At 38.6% G+C, this 15,171-nt stretch overlaps 1 protein-coding gene across 4 annotated transcripts in view; it reads left to right on the top strand.

Annotated features, from left to right (window-relative positions):
• The window catches only part of PARN (poly(A)-specific ribonuclease), a 149,471-nt gene that overhangs the window by 46,635 nt on the left and 87,665 nt on the right, over positions 1-15,171 (top strand). For all 4 annotated transcript variants that reach the window (XM_046667652.1, XM_046667656.1, XM_046667653.1 and 1 more), the window contains 3 exons: positions 4,862-4,917; positions 6,082-6,168; positions 8,586-8,660. In XM_046667652.1, the coding sequence (XP_046523608.1) occupies positions 4,862-4,917; positions 6,082-6,168; positions 8,586-8,660 (218 nt within the window). The remainder of the gene's footprint in view (positions 1-4,861; positions 4,918-6,081; positions 6,169-8,585; positions 8,661-15,171) is intronic.

The following is a 15,171-nucleotide window of genomic DNA, read 5'->3' as shown; positions in this document are numbered from 1 at the left end:
AAAGGATTTTCAAAAGACACTGAAACTGGTGGTCACTGTCGTGTAGCAGGCCTTCAGTGGTCCAGCAGGTGGATCTCATGTTTCACTGATAACGGAAGCTTTGTGGTTGGGCCTCTTGTCAGAATGTGCTTCCATTGCCCTGCGCTGGGTGTTACCGTTTTTTCCCACTTGCTTCTTAAAGTGGCCATCACTGTACCTCACTGATTCACTTTCTTTCTCTGCCATCAGTGACAGCATTGGAAAGCATGCTCCTGCAGGAGCAAACTTAAGTATTTTCTTTCATTTCTGAATAGAATCATTGATTTTATATGTAGATTTGGTAAGGCAGAATTTTAAAGAACTTTAATGATCTTTTTACTTCCCAGAGATTTGAGCCTCTTGTGCAAAGTAGTCCTGAATCGCTTTCAGGACTTCTTGCGTGCATTTTTGAGTGTTAGTTTGCCCTTTTTGTTTCTTGGCTTAGCTGCATAAAATGGGTTAATACTGGCATTATTTTGCAATCGTTTCTTATTCAGTGGACAACTAGGGAATGGTTCAGATAAGCCATAGTCCAAGGCACACTATTGTGTCATCAGAGAATAACCTTTGATCTTGGTGTACTTCTCAGAGCAGCCTATTGTGTTTTGTGGTTGCCAGAATCCGGGTCTGACCCTTGTTGGTAAGGTCGGAGAATGTCGCTGAGATTGAGGTATCTGAGTCTCTGAGTCATGTGCGTTACTCCTTCAACTGTTTGCCACTCTTCGGTGCTGCATTAGTGGCTGAAGTGGAATTTCTGCTGCTGGAGGTGCGCATTTGTGGCCCGTTCACAGAAACAGGTTGTGCTTTTGCTGCTGACTTGCCACGAGAGTAGTATAAGTAATTTTTTTTCACTTTCTTCTTAAACGTGAGAACAATAGCTGTCAGCAATAATTTCCTCAATTTCTCTCTTGCAGAGGGCCTAGTTGCTTGCCACAGTTGACCTCCTGGTTTCAGGGAGTGCTAGAAGACTTATGTTATTGCTTCCTGGATTTTGAGGTAGCCCTTGGTATTTGTTTTAATAGTTTTGTGTTTTTCTGAGCCAAAATCGTTTAATGTAAACAAATCAGTAAGACTAATTAATACTTTTTTGGAGAAGTTGGCACAAGTCGCTAAGTTTCTCCAGTTGATTAATGAATCATCATTATTGGCAATTAACAATACAACTTGAACATTCTCTTTTCTTGTTAACTCAGTGATCCTCAGTCCCCAGAGTTTCTGAATCAGTAGGTAGGTAGGGCCCCAGGAACTTGCATTGCTAATAAGTTCCCAGGCGATACTGGTGTTGCTGGTCTGGGGAACATTTTGAAAAGGGCTCAAGGTTCTAGGCTCCTAAGAGGTTTCATATCTGAAATGAAATTCTTTAGTGACTGGCGAGCCTTCTCATACAGTCTGGGTCTCAGTGTGATACTGCCCTGGTTTGAAATGGACATTGACGGATGGCTTTTTGTGAGTGCCAGACAGCATATAGGTCACAGGGATGGGAGGCTCTTCAGAGATAAAGGCACTGTACACAGCCAACGCTGTGTAGCCTGTTAAGAGGCTGAGCTGAACTCACCCAGCCTGCTGAGCAAAGGACTCTGGAGTCTGCTGTACTCTACCCTGGGGTCTTTCCAGACATGTTTGAAAGCCGAGATAAACAGCGTCACCAGTAGTATGTAAAAAACTGACAAATGCCAAAAAGGATACAATTTGTTTTATGGCATCTAGAATGTGAACCTAAGTTACACAGTTTCTTAGGATAGAATCCTGGTGTAAAATTGGCCATTGTATCAAATGGGAATTTTAATTTTAGTGTTTGACAGAGTTAGTGTCAATCCTTTAGAGAGTAAGTGCTAAAATAATATTTCATCAGAAAGCTTGCAGGAATGTGGCAAGACTCCCGCACAGACTTGAGTGTCTTTCCCAAATTATAGCCATCTTGAGTCTTCACTGAAATAAGAAATAACGTTTCATGCAAGTGTTGGTCTGAGCATCTTTTTGATATCTGCAGATGAAAGGCCTTCTGGGACAGATTGTTCTTCGTTACAATTCACAGTGAAGGAACAGCCTTTTATGTATTTATCAGCATTTCTGCTTGCCTGGTGCATTTCCTCATATGTTAAAATGAAAACTGTCAGGTCAGATGATCCATATGTGAAGTATTTTGTCAAATCATTCCAAGGAGTCAGTCTAGGCCTTTTGACAGCCAGTTTGTGTGAGGCATGCGTGCAATGACATGTTTCAGTTTTGCTTCAGAAGGGCAGGGATGTTACAGAGCAGTGGCTTGCAAACAGCCTGGCCAAGGGGGTTGGGAGGCCATTGGAGAGTTTACTTTGGGTCAGTTCCACAGGCGCTCAGCTACGGTTTTAGAGTCTGTTTCCCAATTGCATGGCTCTCTCCAGAGGCCGTCTGCCAAGTCACACACACAGTCAGTTTTCGTGTTCCTCCAGCGTGTGGGGCTGTGCAGATTTCCCCAGAGCCCAGACGTGAAGATGGAGGCATGGGGGAAGAGTGAGAAGTGCAATGGATAATTCATTGGAAAGGAGTTTCTATTTAGTTAAAGTATTGAGTAACCAGACAAGATAGTGTAGGTTAACTCACTTAAAAGAATCTTTTGTGTATTTTGGCTGAGAATAAATTTTTGTCTATTTTAATCACAGAGAGGAAATATTAGAAAACAAATAGTCTGTATGTTGCTTGACAAAAGATATCGTTCAAAAAATTTTTTGAAACCTTTACATGGTGAGGTAAATTGGGGAAGTCTCCTTTTTCTTTTTAAGTGTAATCCTTGTTGGTATTTATAGGACAATAGGTTTTCTAAACTTGTTAAGGTCCCATGATTTTAGAAATAAAACAATATTTTTTAAAGAAATAAAGCAATTATAGACTCAAACTTGTGGTTTTACTTTATCTTCCTCCCCTCACAACAGGTAAAATTGTAAAAATTGTAAAAATCATGTAAAAAATACACAAGATTGAGTCAACCAGCACATACAGTTGACCTTCTCTGAGAAAGTCTCTAGTTATTTTCCCTGGGCCTCTCACTTTTGGAAGCTTTTATTTTCCTTTTTAAGTTCAAAAAATAATAATAAGAGAAATTTTGAAAAACAAAGCTTAGCTTCCCCAAACCATGGGCTTTTTTTCTGGGGGGTGGGGGTATTTTTTATTCTTGGTTTAATGACATAAATATTTTACAAAGCTGTAGTCATAGTATAAAATTTTGTGCTTTTTTTGAAACTTAAAATCATATCATAATTTATTCATGTTCTGAAGTTTCCAGAAGCTATTTTGAAATTATTTTGATTGTTTAATGCTCTGTTGATGAACTATAGTTTACCGACCGTTGGTGTGTTTGATAGCATATCAGTGAACATCTCGTCGATTCAGCTTTTATTCTTCTGTTGAAGTTAGGGTAACAAAACAAATTATTTTTATGGTGCTTGATGTGTTCTGTTAACTTTTAAATTAGATTTTTTTTGATTTGGTTTTTCAAATTGGGTATCTATCTCTAAATTGACTAAATGGAGAATTGAAAATTATATGAAGCATGAAAATATTGAGCCTTCTAATGCAGGAAGAATTTTCCAGGTGCTGGTGGCAATGATAGTAATAGCTGCTGTCACTGAGACCCTGCTCTGCGCTCTGTGCTTTATATGACTTACTGTCTTCTGGCGTTGCAGGTGGTATTGATTAAATTGGGTAACAAGCTACCAGAACCAGAATAGTACACTTGAGCCTAAATTAGTGAACTAAAAATAAATTTGGTTTCTTAGCCATAGGATTTGGTTTATTAAATTGTAGGCTAGGCAACAAGTTCTCAAACCACAGAGTACCAGGACTTCGTTTTTTCTGGCGTTAACAGAACAGTGTTATTCATGCTGATGGCTCCATTTGTAAACGAGATCATGCCCTGCTTGGCTTGGAATGCCTGGTAATAATGTGCCTTAATTGCAGGTCAGTGAAGCCAAACTAATTGCTTGCTGGGCGTTTGGATTGCCTTTTTAATTTGCTGTCTAATGCAGTCTCTACTAGAAACACACAATGTGTCGTTATCTACATAAAACTCATTAAAGTCATCTTACAACAACAGAATGCCTGATATTTTGTCCATAATCTTGCAAATGAAAGCAAATTGAATGGCGTTACTGAGAGTTGTAATTTACAAGTACTCTTTTTTAAGTGCCTTTGTATCCATCTTGGAAGGTATACATGAGGTGACTGCTATGGTTTGTAGCAGCGTGATAGTTTTCTTCGCCAAGGATTGATCTGCGTTGTACTTCTAACATGTTTTAGATGACAGTGATGACATGAGCTTTTGAGACGGTCACTTATTTTAGACTGTGCAGTTCACCCAATATGATTAATATTCATCCAGTGACTTTGCATTTCAGTAAAGAAAAAAAACCCCAACCATCTCTGGGGTCATTCTCAGCTCACAAAGCACCGGTCCTAGGGGTTACCCTTACAATTTGTAGGACCAAGTGTTGCAAAGTCTGTAGGATGGTTAGCATGCTGTAACCTTTGTTTCCCCTCGGTTTCTCTGGACTCACAAGGCAGCTCTGCAAAGGACTGTCTTTGAAGTATTTGATTACTAACTTCATTCATTTAGCTAATATTTATTAAGCAGCTACTGAGTGCCGGAACTGTTGTAGGTGTTGGGGATGCGGTAGTTTTTTTTTTTTTTCTGTTTATGATAAATATTTAGCTCTAGAGAAAAATCTTTGAGGTGAACTAAGAGCTTTTAAAATGCTCTTAGAAATAGAGTAATATAATTAAGCTTCTAGTAAAAGATTTAATAGATGCTGATATCAGTTGTTTTTTAACAGGAATTAGTCCATTGCCTGTTTTTCTTTTCTTCTTATAGGTTATTTCTTATGAGAGTCATGGATATCCCCTATCTAAACTTGGAAGGACCAGACTGTACGTGAATTTTTATTTTCTCATTGCATCTGCACATTTAAGTGTGTGGTCTGGAAGGGATAAGAGGAAAAGTATTACTGAAGAAAGAGCTTTATTCACTTAAAAATAGGCAGTGATTTTGTGGTTGATATGAATGGTATGCTTAAGTTAATGGTACCCTTGGGCCATGATTAACTGATCTCTTTACTTATATTTTCCAGTTTGTGCATGAGTTGAATTTTTAAAAAATATATCTTCTCTTCATTATTTCATTTTTACCCAAAACTCTAAATTCATAATTTCTTATAACTATATGTATAATAGATCTTAACATGTGCTAGCTATGTCAGTAACAGTAAGTTCTCTATTTTCCACTTATCTGAGTATGTGTATATTTAAGTTTAGTAGGTCGATTTTTTGTTGTTGTTGAAAACCTGTTTGGGAGATGATTGGCCCTCTTTTGATTATTCTCTACTTTATCCTTATCACCCCACTCTTCTTTTCCATTGCTCTTTTAGTTTAGCCTTGGTTTAGTTGCCTTCATGCATGCCAGAGGGATATAGAAATGGGTGAACTATACTTGATAGTAATCGTTGTAGTGGTAGTTCGGGAACATACTGTGGTGCACTCCATGTTAGATTTTCATTTTAATCTGTCATTCTCACAACAATTGTGCGAGCTGAGTGTCATCATCCCAGTCTAACCATGGCTCTAGTGGCTGGATCTCTTCCTTAGAGTTGCACAGTTGAGTGGTGGCTTAGAGCACAAGATTGTGACTCAGGACTGCCTCTGCTTAAACTCAGTCCATTTAATTTGGACAGGGTGTTATTTTTTTAGCTAAATAAACATGTGGACAACTAGATTAAAAGGAGAAAGTTAAATGTTTAGTGAAACTTTTTGAACAGAGCAGCCTTTTTTTTTCTTTAAATAATTTCCACAGGAGCTTGATGAACAAAGATGTGTCTGCACAGACTTGCTAGGGTTCAAATTGTGGGTTCTGTAAAATGTCAGAGCCTGAGGTTCAGGCTAAGCTGACAGAGTCCTCTTATTCCTGGAATACTGGTAGGAGTTGTTTGGTAATCAGAAGGCATTCGTAACGATTCCCCAGGTCAGCTTGGGCTTAGTTTCATCAAAGAACCACTCACTTTTCAGCTGTCAAGATTTCATCAAAAATTTGTCTTGTAGTGCAACCTAAACGCGATCACGTTCTCCACGTGACATTCCCCAAAGAATGGAAAACCAGCGACCTTTACCAGCTTTTTAGTGCCTTTGGTAAGTAAATCACTGGTACAAATGTACTTTCAGGATTTTGCTATTCTTTTGGTCTAGGTGGTCGGAGGTATATAGACGGCTTCATCTTGGGCGTAAAAGAAGATTAACATGCAAGGTCTGAACCTCACTGATGGAATTTTGGGGGGTTTGGTCTACTGCTGTCTTTGTACTGATATGATCTGAGGAACTTTTAATAGCCCCCCACAGGAGACTGCAATTATTTTATCCATGGAAAGCAAGATACAATTCAATTACTATTACTGCCCTTACTGCTGACCATGGAAAATAAGTCTAGGCCGAGGATAAATCATTTTTAAGATTAACTTGAGAGAGAATGTGTTTCATAAGGGCAGGTGGTCGCTGCTTGGCACTGAAGGGTCCAAGCAGACGAACACAGATGTTTGAGAGGACCAAGCTGTGTGAGCTATGTGAGGTAGGCCAGTTCTTCTCTTTCCTTTTTATCAGGTCAGCCGATTAGGTTGAATTGAAGCATCTGATTAGGGTTTATAAAGAGGGTTCTGGTCGCAAGTCCTCAGCTGTGCCTCTTTATTTTAACACGTGAAGTATTTAAGCTCTTCTCTCTGGAAATTCTTGATAAGGTGAAGGCAGCAAAAACCTAACTATCCAATAATAAGAATGTTTGGTAAATGTTTATGTATGTCCTCAACAGACTAGTATGTAGCGATGTAAAAAACGTTTGAAGAGTTTATTAAAAGATGGTAAAGTGTTTATATTTTAGAGTAAAAAGCAGGTACAAGTAGGATTCCTGTGTAACTAACATTATTTTTTTTTAAACTTTGTAGAAAATCACACTGAAAGGAGGCATCGTGCTAGTATCACTGAGTGTTTTAGATAGGATTTTTTTCTTCCCCTGTATGTTTTTCTGTATTTCTAAAATAAGCTTATATTAGCTTTTTAGAAGTAAAAAACTTTACACACTTAACTTTTAGAAAAGTAAGTGAAAGCAGGTATATAAATGGAAAGTTATCCTAATCTTTGCAGATGGTCTAAAGACTCCTGAAATTCTGCTTTTAAATGTAAATACAGATATAGAAATGCAGTTGAATTTTACAGCTCATTTCTTTTGCGAGCTTTTGGTGGTGTTGTTTCTCATCTTGTGTTAAGTTCTTACCCTTAGGTAGTCAAACTTTAATTGCCTAAATTAAGTAGACTGCTCCAAGTAGAATTTTTTTTTCATTTTAATTAAAAAAAAAATTAGCTGTGTAATATTGGACACATAACCTCTCTGTATCTTTGTTTCCTCATCAGAGATGATGATGATGACAGTAATAATACCACCTGTTTTGTAGACATGTCACAGGATTAAATTAGCTAACCCTTGGAAGGCATTTAAAATAGTAGGTGGCATATAGTAACTACTTAATAAATGTTAGCTATTATTGTTTATCTGCGGGGGGAGGGGTAATGAAATAATGGTAAATGACGTTTGTAATTGAGAAAGTTGTATGGCACCTCGTTGTGCTGCAGGAAGTCAGAGTTTTTTCTCTCTGACAGTGGAACAAAGCAGTTTCTAAGCATTCCTAGCCTTCAAAAATTTTAGTAGGAATTAAAACACGTTTTCATTGCTACATTCCGGTGATGGTTGCCCATTTTTTAACATTCCAGTCTTCTGTGTTTTTTCAAGAAGAGTGGGAGTAGAATAATTAGACCTCTGCTTTTCCCTGGGTTCTCTCCCACTTCCTACCCCACTGCCGCTCTCCCCTCTTCTCCGCAGCGCTCTCCTGCATTCCATTCTGTTTGCGTTTAGTCTTTTTTGAGGACTTCTCTCTCTGTGTGTGAAAATCATTTTGTTTCACTAATACTGCTCTCCGCCCCTCTCTGTTTTCCGTTTCTCTGTGAGTCTGTCTTGGTTTTCTCTCTCTGACGCCTTCTTGTCCTTATCCTCCATTCTGCTGCTTGTTTTCTTTACTTGGTCTTGAGATCAACATTGGATTTTCCTTACATCTTGCTACATTAATTCATTTCATGTTTCCCATTGGTAATTTTCAAAGTTCTTGTCTCTAAAAAATAGGTGTGTTTTTGAACTTAGATAGGTCTCTGATTTTTGTTAGAATCTTGATAGGAAAAAAGTCTCCATCCCTGACATGAGGTTGGGTTGAATGAGGAAGTGCCCCAGGATTTATTCTAGAAGGAGCTTTCTTTTGTTTTGAAAACAAAGTTTTAAAGCTTCTTTTTGTTCCTGGTTGTCTCTTTTCTGGAAGTTTTGACTGAAGTGACTGCAGTAGTAGATGGAAGTTTCAGCTCTCTGTCGTGTTGACATTTTGATCACACTTTAAACCAGCACCTCCTCTCTCCTTAGGTTAACACATATACTGAAATATATCAGACATACAAAGGAAATCTGATAGCTATCGAAGTGGTCAGATGTTCACTCTACCTTTAATTCAACGTTACAGGTAACATTCAGATATCCTGGATTGATGACACGTCAGCATTTGTTTCCCTGAGCCAGCCTGAACAAGTACAAATTGGTAAGTTTTGGACATTTGTTTTGTCTATTAATTGAAGTGGGGGCTTGCCCTCCTTCCCTCCAGCCCCCGGTGTGAATGCTGTGGGTGCAGTCTGCTGATTCACAAGCACTGCTGACTGGTTTGTTTTGAACTTGTCTCTAAAATAAAGGAAATAATTACTAAGTATCATGTGTAGGTGAGAAAATAAGACAAATTTATTGATTTATCAGCTATACTGCATAATGTGTCTTTTCATTTACTTCCATTCTATTCCTTTCCCATTGCACTGTTTCTAAAATGATTTGCAGATTTACTTTGAGAATTAAGAGTAGCAAATTGAGAGGAATGGGTGACAACAAAAAGTGACACCTGTATTGACCCATTCGTGTCTGTACTTTTCTCATTTATTTATAAATTTTTGTGATTTATTCATTCTATTAAATTTGCATCAGATACTTGTTTTGCGAACAAATAAACTGAAAGATATTTTATTTGCTTTTAAAATAGGATTGTAAAAAAATGGAGCACCACATCTCTCGTTGGACCCTAAATAATTTTGATATTAATTATCACAAAATATTCTATTTTCTTATGTTGGAAAGTTATTGAAGAAAATATGTATTGTTAAGCCACTTATTCAAATAGAAGTCAAGTTTCCTGGTGCTTAATTATGTAGAAGGTGTGCAATTTTTAAGTGATATGTCTAATTAATGTTTTTTTTTAAATTTAACAAAGGGCCATATACTAAAATAGTGTAATTCTGATCATGTAATTCAATGAATAATTATACATGAAAACTTCTACGAATATACAAATTCAGATCAGAATTTTTTTTTTAATTACTTGACCATTGCAGGAGTATAGGCTGTGTCGTAGAGGTGGAAAGCTTAGGCTCCGCAGTCACACTGCCGTACCACCTACAGTCGTGTGATTCTGGGCAAGTTAACCTTGATAAGCTTCTGTTTCTCTCTCTAACCTGAGGATGATAGTATGGACTTCTTAGGGTTATTCAGAGGATTACATGAGATTCTGTATATAAAGCTTGGCATAGCTTGGAACGTTTATGATGGTTATTTAATAGTAGATTTCCATGTGAAATGTACTTCAGGAGCACATGACACCAGGAATAGTGTCAGATGCAGGATGTGAATGATGTCGCTTGTTAAATGTTTTAATATTTGCTTATTTCTGTGATCTATTCCCCAGCAATCCTGAGAAAGACAGTTTTAGATGGACTCCAAAGGGACTGAATTATTAGAGAACTAAAGATATCTTCAAGTGGGGCCCAGGGACTCTGAGATTAAGACTGTAGTGAGACTTCAGTGTGGCTGAGAACTCCCGACCCAAAGTCCAGTCGCGCTTCTTCCGCTCAGTGTCACACTTCAGCTCCCTTGCTGGTCACATTCGGGTGACATTAAGGCCGTGCGGTGGGATCGAAGGAGATGCACAGGCTTTGAAGTCAGAATTGCCTCTGCCACTTGTTGGCCACGTGTCTTTGGGCAAGTTATATAAACTCCCTAAGCCACAGGTTCCTCGTTTGAGACATGGAGATGATGATGATACTTTGTGAAAGGAGATCATGGATAGTAAGTTCCCAGCAAAGAGCCTGGCACTCTACAAGCAGCGCTTGACAAATGATAGGTAATTATTAAAATATCTGCTTGGCCTCCCTTGCTGTGAACAGTAAAAATACTTTGTAAAGCACTAGTTAGTGATTTACTTAAAAATACAGGCATAATTCTTCATGTGTACGGGGTGTCAAAGCTTCTTTTAAAGTTCCTGTTATTCTGTATTTGATTTTCTGTAGTGATTGCTCTCTTACTTATTATTGAAAGATGTTTCAAACAGTAGCTTTTAAGTTCAGTATTTTATTCAGCGATACCTGAAATCAGGGAGCTCCCTTTCAGAATCACGTAGCCACAGAAGGACTCTGATTTGATCATCTGCCTGTGTGTTGCTTCCCAGAGGGCAATACTGAGTCCCTCTTATTCTCGCTGAGTCCTTCTCCAGTGCCTGGCGCATGCTGTGGCATGAGTAAACATTGTGTTTGAGTGAGTAATATGGGGAATAGGCCAAGATGGAATTGTGACGTTTTTACCTTTTTTCCTCCTAGATTAAGAGGTAGATGTCGTCTTTTGATATATGCAGCTATAGTCTCTTTTCTTACACAAAAGACAACTCAACATAAATGCCTGGCTGTTTTCATGTGCTGTGCCTATGACCATAGTTTTCTTTGCCAGAAGCCATCTTTTACTCAACCATCCCCTCCCTCCAGAGCCTGGCTGTGTCCTTCTCCCCTCCTCACTGCAGCTTAAGCATCCACTTCTCCAGACGTCCTCTCTTGCTCCCTTGGCAGGGGGTTGGACCCTGTTTACTGTGCTAGGCTGACATCCCTTACTGACACACCTTGTTGTCTGCCCTGATAGACTGTAAACTCTTGGAGAGCGGGGATCATATCTCTTGTTCACCATTGTGTTTTCAGTTCTTAGAGTAGTAGTGTCTGACATTAGTAAGTATATGTTAATTATTTAAGGAGCTGAATAAATGATTTTCAAGGTATTATGACTTAGAAATGCCATTTTGCACGTGATGGATATATCTAATGTCGCTGGTGTTTTACTGTGATTTCTAAAATTATGCAGGTATTTCATTGAAAGACAATGGAAAATTTGTTTTTTATAGTGGTAACTAACGATGAGAGAGACCTAGGTTATCTAATGTGATGCAAATCCTATTAATGTTATCTTAAACAAATTACTTATTCATTTTAGCGGAAACAGAGGGCCTGTTAGATCAATAATGTAACATTGGAAAAATCATTAAATGCCTATTTATATAGCAGCTCGTAATGGCTTCTTTGGCTCTGTTACAAACTATTTTTGATTTACGTTTAAGGAGTTGTGTTTTAACTGACACCTCTATTTTTCTTTGATAATGCTAAGACTAATCAAGATTTCTTAAAAAATGTTTTCAGCATCTTGAATGTGAAAGTTCTCTTTTTCGAGGATACCTTATTGTACTAATTATTAAAACGCTCTACCCAGCGCCGTTTGGTTTGATTCCTTTTGTTTCTTGTTTGCTGCTACTGTGAAGATGAGAGTCCCTGGTGGCTTTGGGGTTCAATAGTGACAACTCATACAAGCCATACATTCAGTACTCTCCCTGCGGCTGTTCAGATACAGTACATGGCCAGTGGGAGACTTGATGCCAAGGAGCGGATCACAGCCTCACCACTTGAGAATTTTGCTCAAAGCAGTCGAGTAAGAAATCACCTTGTGTGGTCACACGTGAATAGCTCATTCAAATTTTTATATTTCTGATGTAGTTTTGTTAAATGGGAGAAGAGCTCAACAATATTTCAAGAGTAATAGAACTATCTCATCATACCCTCAGCGTTTTGACATTGTCTTGAGTGTCCGTAAATGCCTTATAAGACATCATCTCTCTGCTTGTAATTTTTATAGAAGTAGCTTGAGAAAAATAAACTTTTCATTTCTTTTGAAAGCTGGAGATTGGCACACACTGTGAATACCACAAGAAACTTTTAAAAGGCAGGAATTGATAAAGGCACTTTAGAAGAGGTAGGAACCAGCCCAACTTCAGGTAGTTATATAAACTCCTGATGTATGGCCTGAGGAGCTTGTTCAGGATGCCTTGTTGGGATGAGGGGAGGTGCTTAGCTCCACTTCAGTCCAAAGGATGCGTGTGCTTGTATTAAACCATACTTTTCAAAGCACAGCTTTCGATTGTACCGAAAAGAGAAGTATTAGAGTTGTGGATATGACTTTTTTGAGGCGACTGTTCAGCATTGTATTTGCTGAAAGCTGCTTATAACTGTAAACTTTACCTGTGCTTTTTATCTTTTTAATGTTTGTGGAATCTGTAGTCCTTACTGCTTTTCATTCGTGATATTGTTGCTTTGCGTTCTCGTCTTCCCGATCACTCCAGCTAGGGATTACTGATTCTGCTGATCTTTTCAGAGAACCAGCTTTTGGCCTAGTTCCTTTTTCTGTATTGTTTGCTGTTGTCTATTTTGTTGGTTTCTGCTCCTTTTTTTTTTCTTATTCCTTCCTTTTACTTGCTCTGGGTTTACTTTGCCCCTTTTTTCCCAGCTTCTTGAGCTAGAACCTTATGTGATTGATTTTGGGTTTTTTTAATTCTTTTAAAAATTTTTTAAGCCTGGCTTCCTAGAGGTTGCCCCTGGGTGAGAATAGCTTAGTGGTCAACCAGTGATCGGTCAGGAGTTGTGCAAACACCTTGGGCCGGTGAGGCTTCCGCCCTTTCCCACTGGGTTGGGGAACACGTTCAACCTTCGAGCAGTTTACGCGTCTGTCCCAGTTTTACTCTTGGCCGTACCTTCTCATCTCCTGATGAGAAGGCCTCACACCCAGCTAGCTGTGTGTGTGTACATAGCTAAGACTCTCTCCCAGGCGTGATTTCTGGCTTTTTTTTTTTGTTTCTAACATAAACATTTAAAGCTCTGATTTATCCTCTAAGCACTGCTTTAGGTGCATCTCACAAATTATATGTTGTCCTTCCATTGTCATTAAGTTAGATAAGTTTTCTAATTTCTCCTTTGACCCTGGATTATTGAGAATTGTGTTAATTTCCAAGTACTTAGAATTTTCCTAGATATAATGTGGGACGCCTGCCACATGGCTTGACAAGCAGTGCATGGGTCCCCACCTGGGATCCCAACCAGCGAACCCTGGGCTGCCGAAGCAGAATGTGCAAACTTAACCACTGTGCCACCGGGCTGGCCCTGAAATGTCGTTTTTATAAAGTATACTTTTTTTTGTTGTTGAGGAAGATTGGACCTGAGCTAACATCTGTTGGCAATGTTCCTCTTTTCTTTTTTGTTTCTTCTCCCCAAAGCCCCCCTACATAATTGTATATTCTAGTTGTAAATCATTCTAGTTCTCCTATGTGGGATGCCGCAACAGCATGGCTTGATGAGTTGGGTGTAGGTCTGCACCCAGGATCCAAACTGGCAAACCCCAGGCTCCCGAAGCAGAGCACACGAACTTAATCACTTGGCCATGGGGGCTGGCCCCTGAAATGTCTCTTTTTGTTTTCTGTATTACTATTATTTTAACTCTACTTTATTTGGTATTAATATAGTAAGTCTATCCTTCTTGTCTTTTTCATATTTGTCTGGTATCCTTTTCCTTCCATTTACTCCTGGCCTATCTATGTATATATGAAATCAGTCTCTTGTAGACAGCATATAACTGGGTCTTGTTTTTTATCCGTTCTGATAACTCTGACTTTTAGCTGGAGCATTTAGTCCATTGACATTTAATGTGATTATTTATATCGTTACTCTTGTCATTTTAAAATTTGTTCTTTGTTCCCTCTGTTTTTCGTTCGTTTCTCCCTTTCTTGTTTTCTTTTGGATCATTTGAAGCTTTTTTAAGAGTTCCGTTTTAATTTCTCTATTGGTTTTTTACTGCTACCTCTTTGCATTATTTTTTTTGTGGTTGCTTTAGAAATTTCAGTATATATCTGTAACTTTTCACAGTCTACTTAGAGTTCACATTGTACCACTGCATGTAGAATGTAGAAACCTTACATCCATATAGGTCCGTTTACTCCAGTCCCCATTGTCTTCCGTGCTGTGGTTGGCATGTGTATTATAAATCCCACAAAGTGGTGTTATAATTTTGCTTTAAATAGTCATATGTATCTTAAGAAATTAAGAGGATAAGTTCTTTTATACTTGCCCAGATACTTACCATTTCAATGTCTTCTTTCGTTCCTGAAGATCCAGATTTCTTTTGGATGTAATTTCACTTCAGCCGGAAGAACTTCCATCGTATTTCTTACAGTGCTGCTGGTGGCAACTGACATTCTTAGCTTCCCTTTATCAGAAAATGTCTTTATTTTGCCTTCATCCACATAGGATATCTTAGCTGGCTGTAGAATTCTGAGTTTTTCTTTTAGCATTGTAAAGATATTGTTCCACTGCCTTCTGGCCTCCATAGTTTCTGATTTTCTGGTTTCCCCTCTTCTAGGATTCCTTTCTCGCTCCCTATTGCCATCGCTTGCCGCATTCTTCTTCTCCTGGTTCCTCTTACCAGAAAGACATAGATAGGACTTTTCTCTCAGAGTTTTAGTTGCCCCATTGCCGCTTGAACTGCAGTTTCCCTTAGGGCCAAGTCACACAAACCCCTGGAAATTCCCTGTGTGTTTTAGTGTGCTTCCTCCAAGTTGTGACTCCTCTCGGAAGTCTGCCTGTTTCTGTTCATATTCCAGAGCTCGCAGATACTTGTTGTTTGTATTTTTTCTAGAGCTGGCAGTTGTTCTCAGTGGAAAGGTCAGTTTGTTAGGAACTTATTCGTCCACACTAGGGGACAGGCAGGTTACCTGTGCTCTTAAATTGTTGCTCTCATAGGATCTGCTTTTGATACACAACTTCCTGCCATGGTATACCATGCAAAAGTAACTCTCTTTGTTTAATAACATTTTAAGAAAATCTCATGTTAATGTATTAAAAAGCCCTGCTGCTTCCCTCCTTTAACCAATTAAAAGT

This window comes from Equus quagga, chromosome 7, assembly GCF_021613505.1.
Source record: "Equus quagga isolate Etosha38 chromosome 7, UCLA_HA_Equagga_1.0, whole genome shotgun sequence".
NCBI lineage: Eukaryota > Metazoa > Chordata > Mammalia > Perissodactyla > Equidae > Equus > Equus quagga.
The sequence above is the reverse complement of the archived record's forward strand: the minus strand, read 5'-3'. Positions and strand labels throughout refer to the sequence as shown.